Source organism: Cebidichthys violaceus, unplaced genomic scaffold (genome assembly GCF_023349555.1).
Source record: "Cebidichthys violaceus isolate CVI_PGR_0920_01 unplaced genomic scaffold, fCebVio1.0.p SCAF_11, whole genome shotgun sequence".
NCBI classification, from domain to species: domain Eukaryota; kingdom Metazoa; phylum Chordata; class Actinopteri; order Perciformes; family Stichaeidae; genus Cebidichthys; species Cebidichthys violaceus.
In genome coordinates this window covers 5241286-5260886 of record NW_027176274.1, presented here as the reverse complement: position 1 = coordinate 5260886, position 19601 = coordinate 5241286, and the positions used below count along the sequence as shown (strand labels likewise).

Below are 19601 nucleotides of genomic sequence, written 5' to 3'. Positions count from 1 at the left end.
TCTTCTGTTACTGTATTTTTTCTTATGGGATCATAACGTGTGATCTTAGCATATGAATATGATGTGTAATTTGTCAATTTTTGAGGGCTTACCTTTAAAACGGATTGCTGATACTCTCGAGTTTCTGTAGACTCACACTTTTGCTAAATTGTGCACTCATAAGCCTATTCATTAAAAAAAACAATAATGACGACCCTAAACAATTTCGCTGAACTTCTAGACCTGACATGATTGTTAATGCATAAACAAATACACTATATCGAAAAACATCTGAGTGGAGGATGATGCTTTTATTCTGACGGGAGCGGAAGTGTCGTTGCCCAGAGGAATCCTCGAAGACTTCGACTGCTGCAACTTCGACAGAACTTCTGTGAAGACTCCAGCGTACAGACGAAATGGAAAACGATTCCATGGAAAGTTTGATCCTGAAGCTCCACGAGGTGAGCGGGGTGAAGTTCGGGGAGTACAAGCTGAAGAGCGGCATGCTGACGCCCATTTACATCGACCTGAGGGTGCTCGTGTCCCACCCAGCGCTCATGAACCAGGTAAACACGTGCTGAAACTCCTCGCGACACAACTGGACGAACTAAATCATATGCGATGAAGGAACAACAGCTGAGAAATCACACGTCTATTGACGTCGAATGCCACATTGATTTTGTACTGTTTTTATGTGCAGGTGTCAAGTCTTCTCTACCAGAGAGTGCAAGACGAGGGACTACAATTTGACTCTGTGTGTGGGGTTCCATACACAGCCCTGCCTTTGGCCACAATCATCTGTTCTAGACACGAGCTGCCCATGCTCATCAGGAGAAAGGAGGCCAAGGACTATGGTGGGCTGGCTGGGGGGGGCAGACACGTTTAAGAGTATTGTCCTCCATGGAAAGAATGGGTGTTTGTGACAAGATCAGGATAGTGATATGTAATAGAGCCTAAGCTCAATTTAAAAATCTCTTTTTCCAAATGTTACCACATCCATATTGTCCCATTAGGACACTTTGACACCCCTTGTAACCCATGCGGGTTAAAATGGTCACTAGTGCCACAACTCTTATCAGTGATGCTAAAGCAAGTCTTTTGTCTCAGCTGTCAAACACAATAACATACTTCACTGCTCCACCCCTGATACACCAGTGGCAACATGATTGAAAGTTTAGATATCCAAGTTTTCTAAAACAACGCAGGAGCGGTTTTCTGCCCCGTGTGATCGAGAGCTGATTAAGCGTCTCAACTGGCTTTAGACAAAGCGAAAGGGACACAGTAACTATAGTTTGTGAGGAAAAGGGGCTGATGAGACTCCTTGTGTAACCCCCTCTTCTAGGAACCAAGCGTATGGTGGAGGGCTCATTTCGTGAGGGGGACATATGTCTGATCATTGAGGACACGGTGACCACCGGCAGCAGCATCCTGGAGACTGCTGAGGTGCTCTACAAAGAGGGGCTGAAGGTGCGTTATCAGAAGAGATGATGATATAGCATGATCACTGTAACGGTCATATAAGCCCATTAAGTAGTAGTAGTAGTATTGTTGCCACCTTTTGGTATCTTTTGTCTGTTCTAGGTGACCGATGCCGTAGTACTAATGGACAGAGAGCAGGGCGCTGCAGAGATGTTGGCGTCTCGGGGAATCCGGCTCCATTCCATCATCTCCATGTTCAAGCTGCTCGAGGTGCTGCAGGCGGCCGAACGTCTCGACACCAAAACCGCCCAGAGAGTGAAAAAGTTCATCCTGGACAATAACACCTTCAGGTACAGTCGCACAGTTTTGGTGAGGATAGTGTGTGTGTGTGTGTGTGTGTGTGTGTGTGTGTGTGTGTGTGTGTGTGTGTGTGTGTGTGTGTGTGTGTTTGTGTTTGTGTTTAAATGCATATTAACATTAAAACTTTTCCTCTTTCAGCCGCAAGGATGATAACGGCAACGGGGTCCCTGCCACCAAGAAGGCGTGCATGGAGAAGAAGATGGAGCTGAGCTACGCAGACAGAGCCAAACTACCAAGTATGTGGCCAGCACTAGTACGGCAATGTGTTTTAAAGACTTAACAGTAATACTTTCCACCCTCATTGTTTTGTAATGAAGCTCTTCACCCGGCCTCTCCCTCCCCCTTTCGTCTGCAGACGTTCACCCTCTGGCGTCAAAGCTGCTGAAGACCATGGAGGAGAAGCAGTCGAACCTCTGCGTGTCCGCCGACGTGACGAGCAGCGAGGAGCTTCTTCGGCTGGCGGACTCTCTCGGTCCCACCGTCTGCATGCTGAAGACCCACGTAGACATCCTGAAGGTCTGAGTGAAAACCGCTTCACGTTTCTCAAGAACAACGCGGTCGGGACAATTAATCGAATGCTATTCTGACGTCTGCCAACAGGACTACACGGTGGCCTTCACCCAGAAACTGCAGGCGTTGGCCGAGAAACACAACTTCCTCATCTTTGAAGATCGCAAGTTTGCAGATATTGGGAACACGGTGAAGCATCAGTATGAAGGTGAGAGGGTTCTATATCCACATTTGGGCTCATGTATGGCATACACCTGTCTTCAAGATGACATTTGAGGAACTGTGTTTTGTTAGTGTTTTGAGCATCTTCCATCTGTTTCCCAGGCGGTATGTACCAGATCTCATCTTGGTCCCACATAGTGAACGCCCATGCGGTGCCGGGCCCCGGGGTCGTGAAGGGCCTGAGTGCTGTAGGAAAGCCTCTGGGCCGAGGCTGTTTGCTCATAGCGCAGATGAGCTCCCAGGGGTCACTGGCTACTGGGGAATACACACAGGCTGTGGTAAGCGTGTCTCTGCGTTTTCTAAGTTTACTCAGATATACTGTATATAGTCCGTGGTTTACAGTGTATCTCCGTTATCTGTTTGTCTTTACAGCTGGCGATGGCAGAGGAGCAGTCAGACTTTGTGATTGGGTTCATCTGTGGCTCCAAGGTCACCAAGAAGCCAGAGTTCATCCACATGACCCCTGGGGTGCAGATGCAGGCCGGAGGTAAATTTAACCAAAAAAAAAGTGTTGTAATGCACATTGTAGGTCATGATTTCCAAATTATTAAAACTCTACTAGTTTATGCGACTTTCGTCATCTTCTAAAAACATATATGTCCCCTTGTTTTTACTGTCTCATGCATTGCCTGATAGTAATGTTACTACAAATGCAATTCACCAAAACTGTCTTTCCACCGTTCCCACCATTAAAATAAACCCTTAATTGACCGAATTAGAGTTGAAAATGTGCGACTCTACGTGTTGTTTTCCCCACTTTCTCTCTCTACACGCAGCAGCTGCATCTTTGAAGAATGACTGTATAGTTCACCAGTAAATATAAATAAAAGTACATTCATAAGTTCATATATTTAAAAGGAAACTGTGAACTCATTGTGTTTTTACAGTATTTTACATACATGCATACACATTTGTTGGGATGCACACGCACAGACTCCAACTTGAATGTTATTAATCTGTGGTGTTCATGACTTGTAGGAGTTGATTTTAGACACATTTTGAGTTTTAATGTATTTTCTAGGAGCAGCACACGGTATAAACGATGCACCGCTACAACACAGATAAACCTCCCTGCAGTGTTGCCCACAAGTATTTGGACAGCTCCCCCACATACGTTTGAAATGAAACGATCGCTGTACGGTTTACGTGCAAACTGTCTCACATTGATCTTATGTGTAGCACAACAAGCCCTTTTTATACCTAGTACTCCAATATTAGGACAATGCCTGGTATAACCTGGCTGCCTTGGTAAGTGTCGTTTCTCCTGTTAGTGATTTATCTATAATGCCCCAAACACAGATGGTAGAAACGGTGTGAATAGTTTCTTTTTGGTGCTGTGTCTCCTCTTGAACACAAGGAGGAGCTATAGTGTAAGAAATGATTCCTAGTCCTCCTCTTGCTCCTGAACAACTTCTCTTGTCTCCTCACCCCTTTCACCCACCCCTCTCTTACAGGTGATGGGTTGGGCCAGCAGTACGCCACCCCAGAGGAAGTCCTCTTCAACAAAGGCTCTGATGTCATCATCGTCGGTCGGGGGATCCTGGCGGCCCCCGATAGGCTGAAAGCTGCTGAGTCGTACAGAAAGTCAGGCTGGGAGGCCTACACAAAGAGACTGGGCCAGAGTGGCCAATAGCAGGTTAAGGAGCGGCATTTCAAATTTAACCTGCAACTTTAATAAGGACTTCTGCAGACAACCTTTTGAGTATTTTCTCTTTTACAGTTTTAGTAGTGTGCACATAGTTGTATACATCGACACATGTGTAGACGTTTGCAGGAGGTACCTGGCAGGTGGAACCGAACACTTTGCTGTGGAACATGTGTAAATGTGAACTTTTGATTCTGTCGTATTGATGAGCTGCTTTAACTGTGTTCTTCCGATTCCCTCCGGTCAATAAACTGCACAACTTGACCTGAAGTCCATCTGCTACGAAACCTCTGATCAGGTTCATACAGAGTCGGGGAAAATGTGTCAGTACTTACTTGGCTCATGGCTCCTGTTGAGGTCAAACCATGCAGAGAAAAGAAGTGGATTACCTTGAAAAGCTATTTTTTAGTTGTTTTTTTTAGTTTGCTGGTGACCTCCTAAAGTCCCCTGAGGATTTGTTTACTAAAGCAGGATTACAAGGCGTCGTTCCCTTTTTAGAAAGACCGCTGCTTCCAGTCAGGATGAAGCTTGTTTGTGCCACAAGCCCACCATTCCTGTGCATGCTTTCATGTAACTGTTGCAATACTAGACCACGATTTGTTGTACGAATGCGAGGGGGTATGGGTAGTACTTTTTAATGGTTGCGTAATAATTCGGGGAATGTTCCGGTACGGTCATGTCCAATCTGGATCTCAAGCATCACTTTTCATATTATATCAGACATACTTTTGGCTGCAAGACATAACTCCATACCCCAAATCTGTGCTCATCATTAATGAACTCCAGCTTCACAAAGTAGCAGTAATCGGTTGATTTTTAGACTTTAATGTGCGGTGAGCTCATTTCATAGCAAATGGAACAGCTTGGTCAGTCACAGTTCAGTAATGATGGGTTTCAAATAGTGTTTTTTTGTTTTGTTTTTACTACACTTTATATGTAATGAATCAACTACAAAATGATGCCTGATTTGATTACAATGTCCTTAACTTAAAATAGCAAATGCTGAGGCAACGTATCATTTTCCTAAACAGCTATTCAGTCATGATGTGACTTGATCAGGGATCTCCGTTGTTGTCCATTGTCTGTGTTCTGTGTCTCTAAGAAGGGAGATGTTGTTTTAAGAGCGGAGAAAGTTTTCTTCAGTTTGTGACGCCTCCCTTTAAAAGCAAACAGATCTTTTTTGTTAACGGCGTGTCCTGGAGCCATGACGGTTGTGCTGTTACTAATGGGCCTACATGCACTGAAATGGTTTCAGAACATTCTTGATGGTTTCCTCATACGTAGATTAATAGATAGATGTATTTATCTAACAGAGACCTCGTTTGGCTTTTTTCCCTCCATATGCATTTCTATTGGGACTGAAAGAAGAAATGTGTTGTTGTTAAGTTAGAGTGAACACTTCAATAAATCTTACATTAAAGAAACAAGTTCAATGTTTATTTTTCCTCCCCTACTGTACATACTGTATATGCACTTCCTGTAATAATACTGCTGTGTTATTTGTTTTGAAACTTCCACTTTCGCCATGTGATTTAGCTTGATTAATATACTGTATTTCACAATTGGAACGTACTCATACTGGGGGAAAAAGACACCTGTAATCTGATAAGGTCTTAGATAATGCACCAACAATCAATGAACCATCAAATCACCTCAGTGGTTATTATTACATCACATTGGAGAAATTCCATCTTCATTTAAAAACATTTTTGGTTATCTTATATTACCTTAAAGGTGTTAAATTCCAAATTCAGGGCGTATTGATTGTGGGATTACCTCTCACCATGGCGACGGCTGAGCCGGCAGCTAGCAGCTAACGGTGGTAACAGCGCAAACAAAGGCAACAATGCCGACAGAGCTAACGGTGTTAGACTTGGGGGGGGGGGGGGGGGAACCGATGGGTCGGTGTTCTGCTTCAGCGACGGCTGTTATCAGAGGTATCCGCCGTATGAGCAGTGCAGACCGGCTCCGGGCCAGTGGGGCACACAAACGGAGATTCACGTGCACTAATGTGCACGTGTGGCCGCACCGGCTACACTAACAAAGCACAGAAAAGCTCTGCTTACATTACTCCATCATATCTTTACTTAACAAATCGTTGCCTGCTGCTCCATTAATGCTCTGAATTTGGAATTTAGCTAGTGTAAGTTGAAAACACTGTTTGAAGTGTAAAACTCCATTTATGACTCCATAAAAGTCCTATGAGAGAGAAGTCACCTGAGCTGTGTATTATGAATTAAAAAAAATTGACAGTCAGCCAGAATACAATTCCAGCTTGAAGCAATCACTTCTGATCAAATAAAATACTGTCAATGTCAGCCATTAGTTGTGTTGTGATCACTACAAATGGTTGAATTTAATATAACAATGTTGTAAAGAATATTTTGTTGGTTTTGATCCACAGTATATATCATGAAATATAAAATCAAGTAATTCTATGTAATTACTCTCCCTCACTTTAAATACATTTCTTGTTGGGTTGAATGTTCATGTTCTAGCTCTATATCACATTTCATTTATTTTCTTTTCATCTCTGTATTGTGCCTCCATAATGTGGGGGATGGTAGGAATCGTTCAACTGAAAGAAGCAGAGGCTGAGATATAACTTTTAGTCCTCAGCATTAGTCAAACTTGGATCCTACAATTTTCATAATGCAACTCAATCTGATCTGTTTTTAGACCTCATCTGCCTCTTTAATTCTATTATCTCTTTATCTGATCGGTTGACTATCATTGTTCATGTTTTGTGGAACAGGTTCAGTTGGAAAATGAAAAATCGCTTTTCATAATCTTGGCCTTACAATTACCAATAGTTTTCTGTATCATCAAATCCATACGTAGGGTACTGAATTATTAAATCACAAAAAAAATGTTCAGATTCCATGATTGCATAACTTATTCAGAGGCCTTATTCAGCTAAAGAAAATTAGGAATCAGCTTCAAGCACTACTGTCGTTTGACCAAGACCAGCTTGATCAAATGTCATTCTTCTCCTGTTTGGCGTGAGTTTGGCTAAATCATTGTTTCGTCATGTCTCAGGGTGGATTCTTTTCTTCAGTGGCAGTTTGAACCCAGGGCATTTTCCTTCCACGGCACCTGGTAGATTCCTCAGAGAGATTTCTTTCCCCAAAGTTGTCGGGCAAGGTGAGCCACCCATCAGCAGAAAGTCATTTGCAAGGCATATGATATGGAAATGATGCCCGAACAGACTCTGAACAAATTGAGTCGGCAGGTAGCGACCTTACAATGCGCCTTTCTGCAGATCAACGCAGGCACAAAGGTCAGACACGTTGCCTGGCACAGAGGAGGAGGGAGGGAGGGAGGGAGGGAGGGAGGAAAAGGGTTGGTACGAATAATGCATTGTGTGTGTGCGTGTGTGTGTGTGTGTGTGTGTGTGTGTGTGTGTGTGTGTGTGCGCGCACACCCCTCCCCCTTTATGTCAATATTGGATCAGAGCAACGCACCATGCGACAGGTGTCCGTGCATGCCCTGAGGATCATCCGTGTCGTTTTTGTCCATGAGGGGTGGAGAGAGAGAAAGAGAGATAGAGAGAGAGAGAGAGAGAGAGAGAGAGATAGAGAGAGCATGTAGAGGTATAAAAGGTGTATACCTGACACAAACCCCACACATTCGATGCGCGTAAAAGGTGAGCCGCATCTGACCCAGCTTGCACATTTTGGCCTTCATCGCTTTGCTTCTTATGAAGGTAGGCTGTATGGCTTTTCACTCATTTTCTTTTACATTTCCTTCAGAGTATCCATTCTTACAAGGGTGTACGTTTGCATGGTGTTCTAACTTCTCCCAAATCTTCCTCCAGAGGTTACCTGACAACAGAGAGGCCAGCTGTTACTCGCTCACTACCTTGATCTCTCTGCATCATCGTCACGCGGTGATCATTTCTGTGACTTTTTCATGTCCGTATTTGCTTCACGTTGAGCCACACGTACAATACCTGAAGATTAAGTTTTGTTCGTTCGGCTCGCGTTATGCAGGTATGGGTTGGCAACTGGGAAAGACACACCGCTTCTTTTTTCGTCACAGGAGCATCACTGTTGTTAACACTGTCAAGTGTCAGTTCAGACAAATAATGGAGTGTTGGTTTTGGTTGAGTTGTTTTAAAGTTTGTTTTAAGGATGTTCATGGGCAACACGAGTGAGACAAATTACAGTAATGAAAGTCTTGAAAATCTTTAAAAAATGTAAAAGACATTTCTGAAAAAAAACCTCATCAGCCATGAGGTCAGGAGTCGGGGTCATTGCTTCATCTAAGATGACTTGATAACAGCATAGTTTTGGTAGCTGAAGCACCAGGTGTACAGCACACCTCACTGAATAGAATAGCCTTATTTTGCATACAGCTGGCAACAGGCAATGCTCTAAAGAAAGCCATGTCAGCCTTGGACAACATGTTGCCTGACTACTGGAGTCACAATCATTTATCTGAAAGTGAAGTGAACAACAAAAAAGATTCATTTCCTGACTCATTTGAGAAGACATTTAAAGACATTATTCTATGAATGGGTGTTTGTGTCGAGCAAAGGAAAGCACAAAAAGGTGTTACAGCAGGTGAACTTGGTTGACTGAATCAGTGATTCAGGGCATCAAGAAAGGAGGTTCATTGATAAAAAAAAGATTCAGTTTAAATACTGAAAAGGTTAAAATAAGATTATGAATTGCAGTTTCAACCACTCCATATGTTCATGTAAAACCTGCTCGGTTTGAACAGACGTACCTGTCTGTCCAGGTCAGTAACGATGCAGCAAATGAAAGACAGTATCACTGCTGATGTAACTGACGTTAGGAAAGTGTCCAAGTGATGGCCATTCACTGTTTGCTTTCTAGCTAGAGGTTGAACTCATCTTCATGTGCCTGTTTGAGCTTCCCCTGGATGATTTCCTACATGCTGAAAAGGTTGACATTTACAACGACGGGGATGATTATCTCCGTATCGCCCCGTGGTGCCTTTTTTTGATAATCATGTTCCCGTTGGCACATTCATGTTGACAGCATGTATTTTCCACTGGGCCTATTCATTACTGTCCATCTCCTACGTCACCAACTGAGGCTGCAGGCGAGCACCAGGGAGCGGAGAGATGGGCTTAATGGGAGGCTATGTTAATCATTAACTAAACATTAACCACTCACATACACACACCAGACATCTGATATGGGCCATCTGCCATTTGGATGCAATGGTACAGCATTCATCTATCACACTTTTACAAGTCATTATATGTATTGTTCCTTATGTTTATGAGTATATCTTCTTTTCAGTGCCTTATTGTGTGATTTAAATGAACACTGGTGTTTTCCTTGCTCTCGGATGACGAGGCTAAATGTTTTGGATTTCAAACAATAAATTGATGAAGTCGGTGTTCTAGCGATACGATTCCACCTTACTAAAGAGTGAACAGCCATTTTACATTCCCAATTCAAATTGATGAATTAATTCTAAAGCCGCGCTGAAGCTGCGTCTTTGTCGTCTAGTGGAACAGTAACAATGACTAACATACGGTGCCAAAACACATTAAACACACACAGATTGTGATCCCCGACCAATCTAACTATTGACTAATTGTTTATTGAAATAATCAATTTATATGAAAAAGAAAAGTTTCTACTAAAGACTAGGTTCAAACACAAGTCAAATTGAAACATCTGACCTGTATATGAACCGATGCTAAATCACTGATAACACATTATGTCATACATTTAAAATGAATTTTGAGTGGTGATCTCTGTGACTGAATATGCTCCCACACTACAGCATGTCCCATGTATGCTCACACTGAAGTTACATAGAATACATGCTTATCTTTCCTACCCGTGGTCCCCCCTGCAGAATAGTCCTTTAACATTGTGCTCATTTTGGTAGACCCCCTTCACTCTTTATTACCTCAAAAGACATCTCGTCATCACCTTATAAGAAGAGGCATTAATTGAAGGCCGGCCCAGCATGTCATTCTTTACCTGAAAGCATATTTGCCTCGGCTTGAAGCTCTAGTCAATATTTGTTTAACGCCAGAGGAAGGGGAAGCTCGCACTCCTCAGTATCCTGGTTACCTTGCCCCGATTTAAAATGACTATCCCAACTGGTCCTGCTGCTGCTACACCCTTCCTCCCAGCTCCCGGAGCTGTATTAGCAAGCGGGTAATTTGTTAACGATTCAGCGTAGACAGGTTTAGACAAATCCTTTTGTTCTGAATGAAAGTATGAAACCGGTGGGAAATATTACATTGAATTTGTGTAGAGATATTTTCTCATCTTTAAAATAGGCCTGACAATTCCCCTCTCAACGAGAGCAGATATCGTTTTAACTATAGGATCATTGTGTAGCAGTGCTTACTTTGGTGACACTACAAGACAAACACTTTCAGTGAGAAGCCTTTTCATTGTACCGTTACCGTCATTTCTTTAGAAGCCTGTAGCCATGAAGGCCAGATGATGCAAAAAGAGGTTGAATCCAGAAACGTGCCATATAAATGCATTTAATACTTTTCTCTAACATACCCTCTGGGTTATTTTAACTAAGTTTCATATTCATTTTACCCTTATTTCATATGGTTTCCCCTGTTTCGTCAGCTAAATGCAAATAGAAGAAAGTATACACAAACATTATATTAATATTGAAGAAAGGAATCACAAAAAATATGACGTTTTAAGCAATTAATGTTATATTGTCATTCTGATTATACAAATTCTAATCCTACATGTATTGCATGTGTGTCTGTCCTGGAAGAGTGATCCCTCCTCTCTTGATCTTACTGTGGTTTCTTCCCTTCTTCATGAAAGTGTTTTGTCTGTCTATATCAAGGGAACAATGACAGAAGCTGTTGCATGTATATAAAGCTTTATAATATAATCTCATTTCAAGAGTCCTGCCGCCCCGGCCGTGACCCTACCTCTGCTCTGCAGGGCCGTACTGTATCAGTATCATTAAGACCACTGTTTGTATCTGTACAACGGGGACATGATTACATTTGTGCTGCCTGCCAAACTGTTTGCTGCTATCTGTAAATGGTAAAGGGAGTTCTTCCCAAAGGCTGTGTTTGTGTGTCTGTGTGTGTGTGTGTGTGTGTGTGTGTGTGTGTGTGTGTGTGTGTGAGAGCTGCCTGTGGGCTGTGTGCTGTTTCATCTGACAGTTACCGATAATGAAGAGTCATGCAAATGGCCAAGCCCTGTTCCCTCTCCTGGTTGGCTACTCCTTATACCTTCTCTCTTTCTGATGAGTGTGGAGTGCTACTGGATGAAAGTGAGCGTTTGAGATCTCGGAAAGGAATTACCTCTATAAACTGTGAGGTGCTCTTTATTAGAAACGAAAATGTAAGCATCTAACATGAAAAATAACAACCGTGGTGACAAGCTGCTTTTATTTTAGAAAAGGGAAATCAATAAAACAAATAAGAATGTTGAATATTCTTGCTTTGTCTATTCCTTTCAGAATACATAATCTCAGTTGTGTGTATGTGTGTGTTTGTGTGAGATGTCATCACAATTCAATACTGATTGTGCTTACGGACACAAGCATAGAAAACACTAAAGTCTAAATAATATTTCTCTCTGTTTGTCCTGCAGGTAAGTCTAGCTGCTTGAGTGTCCGCGCAGAGATCAGTGGGGACAAGTAGAGGTGGTAGGAGCAGATGTCCAGCTCGCATATCATCCTAACCTGGTTTAATCTCCACGGTAACCTTCCACCTGAAGGAGGGCATTTATTCAGTGCAATCTGTATGTCACTGTGTGTGTGTGTGTGTGTGTGTGTGTGTGTGTGTGTGTGTGTGTGTGTGTGAGAGTGTGCTCTTGCATGCAAACACGTTTGTGTGTGTGTGTGTGTGTGTGTGTGTGTGTGTGTGCAGGTGCATTCACTGACTATTCAAATATTTCAGACTCACACTGACCCGGAAAAAAAGAAAATGTCTCTCAACAGTGTTAACACACAGATGCTGTGTGAGTACACTGGTTTGTGTGAAATTGTGTGTGATTCCATTCAAATGTGCATTCACTGTATGAATGAAAACAAAACAAAAGTTGAATGATTATGATAATTGATTGGATGATGCCGTCATTTGAGTGTCAAACCGAGTGGACAGTTCTGCCCACCAGAACTTACCGAGGATCAAAGGTAATATGATTAATTAATATCTTTGAATTTAATAAAGAATCACAATGAAGCAGTGTTTGCACCACACCGTAGGGAGCACCCAGCGGTGTATGATGATCTTATATTCTGTGAACGTAATACCCTGCAGTGCAATCACATAATGGTCCTGTGCCTGCATGTTTCCTCAATGACATGAAGCCAATGGCCTGTAGATGTGTCATGTGACCAGTGAGAAGGAAAGAGTAGTATTTTAACACAGCAAGATAAGGATTCAAAGTAGAACAATACTAACTCTATACTGAACTACACCTGACTCATGCAAATCCCTCCAGCTGTATTTAACTGGGAAATGAGCTGTGTGTGTGTGTGTGTGTGTGTGTGTGTGTGTGTGTGTGTGTGTGCGTGTACATGAAGGTAAGGATCTACTGCTTATCCATCTTGCCAGACCTGGTGAATAAAAATGAAAGACCTTTGCGTGTGTGCTACCTGAACTACATAGGGTGTCTACATATACATAACAAAATGCTTGTGTGCATGACGCACAAACATACACACGACATCTGTGTCTATATAAGCCTGTCCTTTCACCTGCTCATCACCTGCTCTGGGGGCAAGCCTCTGATGACATAAACACACTCAAACACACACACACACACACACACACACACACACACACACACACACACACACACACACACACACACACACACACACACACACACACACACACACAAAGAGAAACACGTAGAGACAAGGGCAGTGAATGGGTTAACAGAAGACAATGAGAAAGCTGTTTATACAAGTGAACAGCTCAGACATGCCCACAGGTGGACAACACACACACACACACACACACACACACACACACACACACACACACACACACACACACACACAAAGAGAAACACGTAGAGACAAGGGCAGTGAATGGGTTAACAGAAGACAATGAGAAAGCTGTTTATACAAGTGAACAGCTCAGACATGCCCACAGGTGGACAACACACACACACACACACACACACACACACACACACACACACACACACACACACACACACACACACACACATGCTTACTTTGTTCACTCTTGGGGAGTTTATATTGACTCCCATTCACTTTCTGGAGTTTTACAATAAGCCTAACAATGAGAGCGTAATCAGCCCATTAGCCTAAACCTAAACCTAGCCTTACTTTAACTTTAAGCCAAGTCTTCACCCTACATATAATGGTTTGTCTTATGGTGACTTGCATTGTGCTCCCAAAATATAGGTGACTCCCCCCAATGTTACTGTGTGAACACATTGATATCCCCAGAACTCAAGTAATACACACACGCATAGTTGTTTCTGATGTTAGATACTTCCATATGAACTCCATCTCAGTCCTTTGTACGTTCTTGTTTTGGTGTGCAGTAATGCTTGTAATATGACAATAATATTGACTATTATTTTAAAAAGAGCAGGCCAATTTCACAAGTTTCTGCCCATGTGTGCAGTGTAATACACACATTGGCCACTAGATGTCACCAATGATGAATGAAAATACATCCCTAAAATCCTTGTGGTTATTGCAACGCTGTTGTAACACTAGTGTATTCTAAAATTACAAAAGGTGCAAGACAAAATAACAGTGAAGGGATATAATAAATGTGTGTTTATGCTGACAAGGCAAGCTCCATTTTCAAACTGTAAATGTGGTTCAGAGCGGATGGTTTGCCAGCGTTCAGTCAGTGGAATTACAGCTTGTCATTGCACACCAAATCATCACGCAATTAAATATGATTTTTTTTGTTTATTTTGTGAATGTAATCATATACTGTCTGTTATGTTGAAATCTAAATATGTATTGTATTAGAATTATTTTAGCTTCACACAAAGAGAAGGAAGCAATGCTAATATCATTAAATTACTGTTAATAAGCCCACAAAAGAACAATATAATACATGACTATGAGATGTTTTTATTCATGATGTTACAAGTGCCCGTCTAATCTCTCTCTGTAGCTGTTTGCAGAAATGTAACAATGAAGGCAAATCCATAATCAAATGGAAACGGTAGAGACTGATGACACTCAAAGTCAAAACACCGTATTTGGACCTGGACCTGCCCAATTTAAATAACAGGTCTTTGAATATAGGGACTACCACCGTGCTACATTTAACATTTAACATGTTACTGGTGTTTTCTGAAGCCGTAACAATTTGAAATACAGGAGAAAAAATGTATCCAGATATGATTTTTTTCAGAAAAATCTATACCTGTATTTAAAATGATCATTGGACATTTGAAAATAGTATTTAGCTTAAAAAAAGATGAGTTATAAAAATTCAGACACAACAGTGTTTTTTTGTATTCCAATATTAGATATGTTCTCTTCCTAAATTATATTTGTCATTCAGCCCTTAAATTTCACGATTATTCTCCCTTAAAGATGATTATTTCCTAATTCTTATAATGAAATACTTTTCTTCTTTACAATGTCATGTTTTACAATGAATGGCCAGAGCGCTAGTGTGGTTGGAAGCGTAGGCTACCAAAGCTACAGTGTAGACCGATGTCTCTCCTTGGAGCATGTGTAACATATTCCCACACATATGAGCCCTATGACATTGTGTAGCATCCTGTTTTTTTGGGGAGTTGATGCTCCTCATTTCTATTCCCAAAAATATGTTTCAAAGCCATAGACAGGAGTATAGGCCAGGTCCCCCAACAGTCCTGGTCAGTAATACTACATGTAGCTTTTTACTATAGCAGTTCATGCAGTAGACTCAACCATTGGACAAGAGGAAGATGAAGACGCTCTCCAGATGTCCTTGTACTCTCTTTGTGAGACGCCTTGGGCCCTTTCCCCACCTTTAGCTTAGGATTCAGTTTACCTTCAGCCGAGAGGGAGAGAAAGAGAGAGAGAGGGGATCAGCTCCTAGAATGTGTCTATTATCCTGCCACACCAATCAAACTGTTGTGTCAGTGCGTTACCATTGTATGGTCCTGGGTCCGTTTGCCACTGACCGTGGCTGCCATATTGATGACTAAGTTAGTTTGGGGCTCTGAGGACAATGGTGCTCTGGAGCCTCCACAAAGCGCGAGGCTAATGCCCCCCTTTCAGCTGGCCCGCTCAGCTGCTGAGTGTGCAAGGCTGCTGGGCAAATGGAGTGGCGCAGGTCCAGGGGGCCCGGCCCTATAAAAACACAGGCGAGGGTCTCTCCCCCGACATTGATTATACTGGATCTGTCCCACCTCAGTACTGTCTGTAAGTATACCAACACACTGCCTCAGACTCAGCTAAGAATCTGCAATCAGGGGACAGCTATGTGTACTGGGGTGGAGCCCGACAGCCACCAAGATGCTGCCCATATTGTTAGATAGACAGCCATGCAATTTGATTGAGACTTGATTTGCTAAGAAGTAAAAACATGGTAGCTACTTCATAGCTTTTTTTTAGGGTAACAGTTCAGCAGTTGTTTTAGCGGGAAAAGCTGGCAAGATGATGCCTTATAGTTGCGCTTGTGTTTGGCCTCTAGATATCATACCAATAGGCTAATGTGCTATTTTTTATCTTCAAAACTGAAGAAATGAAGCTAAGTATGGTTAGCAACTCCTGTTAGAAGTGATCAGTTCTGCAGGAGAACTGCAAATGGTACTGGAGACAGTATGCACACTTTTAAGCGGTCTCTTACACGTATGTTGTTTGCTGTTGCGGTATTTGCTTCATGTGACAGTAGCTGTACAATTTAAGGGGGGGAGGCATGTCTGTGGTTCTAGATTGAATCTCTTCAATGGAAACAGAGACAAATCTGTGCTACGGAGAAATGGAAAAATTATGAATGACAGGAATTGTTCCCTTCTTGTGACACCTTTGGGAGATATTTATTTCCAGAGTGAAGGTGCAATAATATGCTTTAAATAGAAAGGCTCTGGTGCAGCTTTTGTTTTTTTAATGTAGAAACCGTTTCTTTACATCTAGCTGAAATACAAAGAGTGCTGTTTGAGTTGATTTCGATAAACGCCAGCATCAGCTTTTTGGGTTATAAGTCAGATTTCTGTCTAATCAAAAAAGAGAATACGCTCTCTCCAAACATTTACAGTTACTCATTCACTTGTTTCAGTCTTGTTGACGGTGTCACTACTCAGGACATGCAGGTTTTGTTGTGATTTAGATTGTATTCTCCATCTATTACACTGACTGTGTTTTTTAAACCCTCCACCTTCGTCAGAGAGTAACCCCTAAGGGACAAGCAGCAGCCATGAACACTCAACAGATGGAGCAGATGGGCCAGTTTAAGATCACAGTCTGGGAGGAGGAGAACTTCCAGGGAAAGCGCTGTGAGTTCATGCTGGAGTGCCAGAACATCATGGAGAGGGGCTTCAACAAGATCCGCTCCATCAAGGTTGAGAACGGACCGTAAGTCAACATCGTTGGTGCTCTTTTCCTTCTGCTCTCTCCATCTATCTAGTTCTGTATTGTTCTCACAGCACAGAAATCACTTCTCTTTCACCTCTTGACCTCTTCTTTTTTTACAATGTTTGAACAGAATTATGTTCTGACATCTTTACGATAAGGTTTGATTTGAGTCAATGATTTGCTAGAATCTAGTTGAAATTGTACCTAACTGAATACATAGTATCTGAGTAATAATGAGAGTGAGTTTAATTTCCACAGTATGTTGGTCTGTAGTCTTTATTAAACACCCATTGCTGCTTAAAAATTGCATTTCCCCAAACCATAATAATAACTAATAGAATCCCATTATTTGCTTCTCTTGCAATTCTAATTTACTTGGCATGTATCGTTTGCACGTGTGTGTGTGTGTGTGTGTGTGTGTGTGTGTGCATGCATCCAAGTGTATCCCTGATATGAGTTGGATGTGTGCAGCTGCCGGCTATGAGCCAGAATGGCTGACTGACTGACTGGCGATCAGATAAAGAGCCCTGGGTGCAGCAGCAGCAGCAGTAGCAGCAGCAGCAGCAGTATTTCATGTTTGCTTTGTGCTCCCTTTGACAAAAGAAGCTGCATGTTGTTTTCACTCCGGCCGTTCGGTGGGCGTTGGACTCTGTTGTTTAACAAAGAGGACAGTTCCACTGTTGTTGAACTAAAACGACTTTACATTTAGTGGTTCATTATTGTTTTTATTTTAGAATTCTATCAATTAATTATTAGTTTCCAGATAATTTTACATATGGTCTGCTCATTTAGCCTCAACATTTCAATCCTCGTCCTTCTTTCTTTCATCCCTCTTTCTCTGCCCCCCCCTCATGTCTCTCCACCTCATCTTTCCACTCCAGTTGGGTGGGTTATGAGTACCCAGAGTTCCAGGGACAGCAGTTTATCCTGGAGAAGGGAGACTACCCTCGCTACGAGGCCTGGAGTGGAAACAGCAGCTACAGAACCGAGCACATGCTTTCCTTCAGACCCATCAAGTGCGCTGTGAGTCACCACATCCTTCCACTCATCCTGGTTTGTGTCTTTCTAATAGTCAGACTGGTCGAGCGGCTGACCCTCCTTTCTCCTTTTCTCTTACTCTGCAGAACCACAGTGACAGCAAGGTGACCCTGTACGAGTGTGAGGACTTCCAGGGCCGTAAGTTTGAGATGTGCGATGACTACCCCTCCCTACAGGCCATGGGCTGGTGCAGCAAGGAGGTGCCCTCTATCAAAGTCAACTCGGGAGCGTAAGTTACACACCTCGGTTTACTGGCATCTGTCTCTCTCTCTCTCCTGTTTCTCCCCTTTTGCAGAATCCAATCACTGCCAATAACTTTGGTCCAAAAAATATATTTTTGTCATTTATCAACCAAAAGTCTGTTATAATGTTTGCGTAAGTGGAATATTGTAATCTGGGATCTGTCCTTGGCTCACCGCTTCTCTCTCTCTCTCTCTCTCTCTCTCTCTCTCTCTCTCTCTGTCTCTCTCTCTCTCTTTCTCTCTCTCTCTCTCTCTCTCTCTCTCTCTCTCTCTCTCTCTCTCTCTCTGTCTCTCTCTCTCTCCGTGCAGCTGGGTGGCCTACCAGTTCCCTGGTTACCGTGGCTACCAGTACATCCTGGAGAGAGACAGACACCAAGGCGAGTACAGAAACTACAACGAGTACAGCACCCAGGCTCACACCAACCAGGTGCAGTCCATCCGTAGGATCCAGCACTAAGCCTTCTTCCTGCCGGCCTGACCCAACCTGAAAAAAAAATAAAAAACTCTCCCCGAACCCCGTTCCTCAACTTGAACCCCCGGACAGACCGCTGTCGCAGAACAGTAGACGGACAAACTCTTTCTATCACTCTGTGGCTCTGCATGTATGGATATCTAAGTACTACTTCTTCTACCATGCTAAAGCATGTTCTTGAAATAGGAAATAAAGGCTTTTCTTCAAAACTAGAGACTGTTTGTCGGTATTCCTTTTTCTTTTTACATTCTTTTTACAATCACCAAAACTAAATAAATCAAAATCTGATTGGCTACATTGAGCGGTCGATCATTTTGCACCTTGGCTATGACAGTAGTAGCACAGGTGCACAAGCAATGCAACATCAGAGCCCCTTATTCTCTTTGAGCTTCATAGAGCAGGCTGTTTGTATTTAATTAAAAGACATATTTAGCCTGGAAAGATTTGATTCAAATCTCTCTGTTAAGCCTTAAGGTGTGTAACATTGTTCTTGTCAGACTGTATTCTTATTTCCAATAAACAAGAGCACCAGATCACATTTGTTTCTATTATTTGTTCTCTACTGCTACAATCACAATGTACCAGTAAAGGGAGGAGCTGTAAGAAAAAGCAACTGATAATCTGGTTGGCCAACTTGTTTGATAGCCAGTGAAGCACTCAACACACACGTGTACATTTAGGTAAAACATTTAATGTGAATCATCTTTTGAAAATAGAATGAAATCAGATTCAAGTTCTCTTGCTCGTGCTTTATTTGATACAGCACTGTGTATAATACACAGAGGTATAATAGTATTACCGTAAATACTTCAATGGACAATGCACTTCAGCTGATGCCAGCAGAAGTCCTCTGAGAGACCAATGCTGTGCATGTAATGTCATTGATGAGAAGTATTAGTATAACCTTGGACCCTGTTTGAATGTTTAGCCTCTGAAAAGAAGTTTGAAAGCCGTGCAACATGAACCACCAACTTCACTCGGTCATATTCATGAAACCCATTAACTTAAACTCCCAGTCCTCACACAGTATATGTTTCATTGCTACTCACTGCCTGTGAAAAACCCTTCATGTCCAAAACATTAAACTTCCATGAGTTACTTAACATTTCTGTTTTACTACCTTTGTGAAAAATCATTTCTGATAGCTCAATTTTTTCAGAGATTATTTATTTACCGTCAAAGATATAAAGTCTGATCTAAACCCATTAAGTTTAGC

The 19601-nt window shown here is 42.2% G+C and overlaps 2 protein-coding genes across 2 annotated transcripts; both read left to right on the top strand.

Annotated features, from left to right (window-relative positions):
• The first annotated feature begins 327 nt into the window (after positions 1-327).
• umps (uridine monophosphate synthetase) lies at positions 328-4399 on the top strand. The gene is made up of 10 exons (XM_068701639.1): positions 328-545; positions 680-833; positions 1322-1446; positions 1561-1748; positions 1897-1994; positions 2114-2274; positions 2359-2476; positions 2593-2768; positions 2863-2977; positions 3945-4399. The coding sequence occupies exons 1-10, from the start codon at positions 396-398 to the stop codon at positions 4121-4123; spliced, it is 1464 nt and encodes a 487-aa protein (XP_068557740.1). The 5' UTR covers positions 328-395; the 3' UTR covers positions 4124-4399.
• Positions 4400-16454: 12055 nt separating this feature from the next.
• Positions 16455-18574, top strand: LOC137890512 (beta-crystallin A2-like). The gene is made up of 4 exons (XM_068734627.1): positions 16455-16633; positions 17515-17656; positions 17758-17900; positions 18223-18574. Exons 1-4 carry the CDS (start codon positions 16476-16478, stop codon positions 18368-18370), a joined length of 591 nt encoding a protein of 196 aa, XP_068590728.1. The 5' UTR covers positions 16455-16475; the 3' UTR covers positions 18371-18574.
• The last annotated feature ends 1027 nt before the right edge of the window (positions 18575-19601 follow it).

What these genes read in the sequence shown, in the direction of transcription:
- umps (XM_068701639.1), top strand. Translation starts at nt 396, where the DNA reads ATGGAAAACGATTCCATGGAAAGTTTGATCCTGAAGCTCCACGAGGTG. An exon ending in TCTACAAAGAGGGGCTGAAG is followed by an intron (nt 1,447 to 1,560) that starts GTGCGTTATCAG and finishes TGTCTGTTCTAG; the next exon opens with GTGACCGATGCCGTAGTACT. An exon ending in GGTGCAGATGCAGGCCGGAG is followed by an intron (nt 2,978 to 3,944) that starts GTAAATTTAACC and finishes CCTCTCTTACAG; the next exon opens with GTGATGGGTTGGGCCAGCAG.
- LOC137890512 (XM_068734627.1), top strand. Translation starts at nt 16,476, where the DNA reads ATGAACACTCAACAGATGGAGCAGATGGGCCAGTTTAAGATCACAGTC. An exon ending in ATCAAGGTTGAGAACGGACC is followed by an intron (nt 16,634 to 17,514) that starts GTAAGTCAACAT and finishes TTTCCACTCCAG; the next exon opens with TTGGGTGGGTTATGAGTACC. An exon ending in TCAGACCCATCAAGTGCGCT is followed by an intron (nt 17,657 to 17,757) that starts GTGAGTCACCAC and finishes CTTACTCTGCAG; the next exon opens with AACCACAGTGACAGCAAGGT.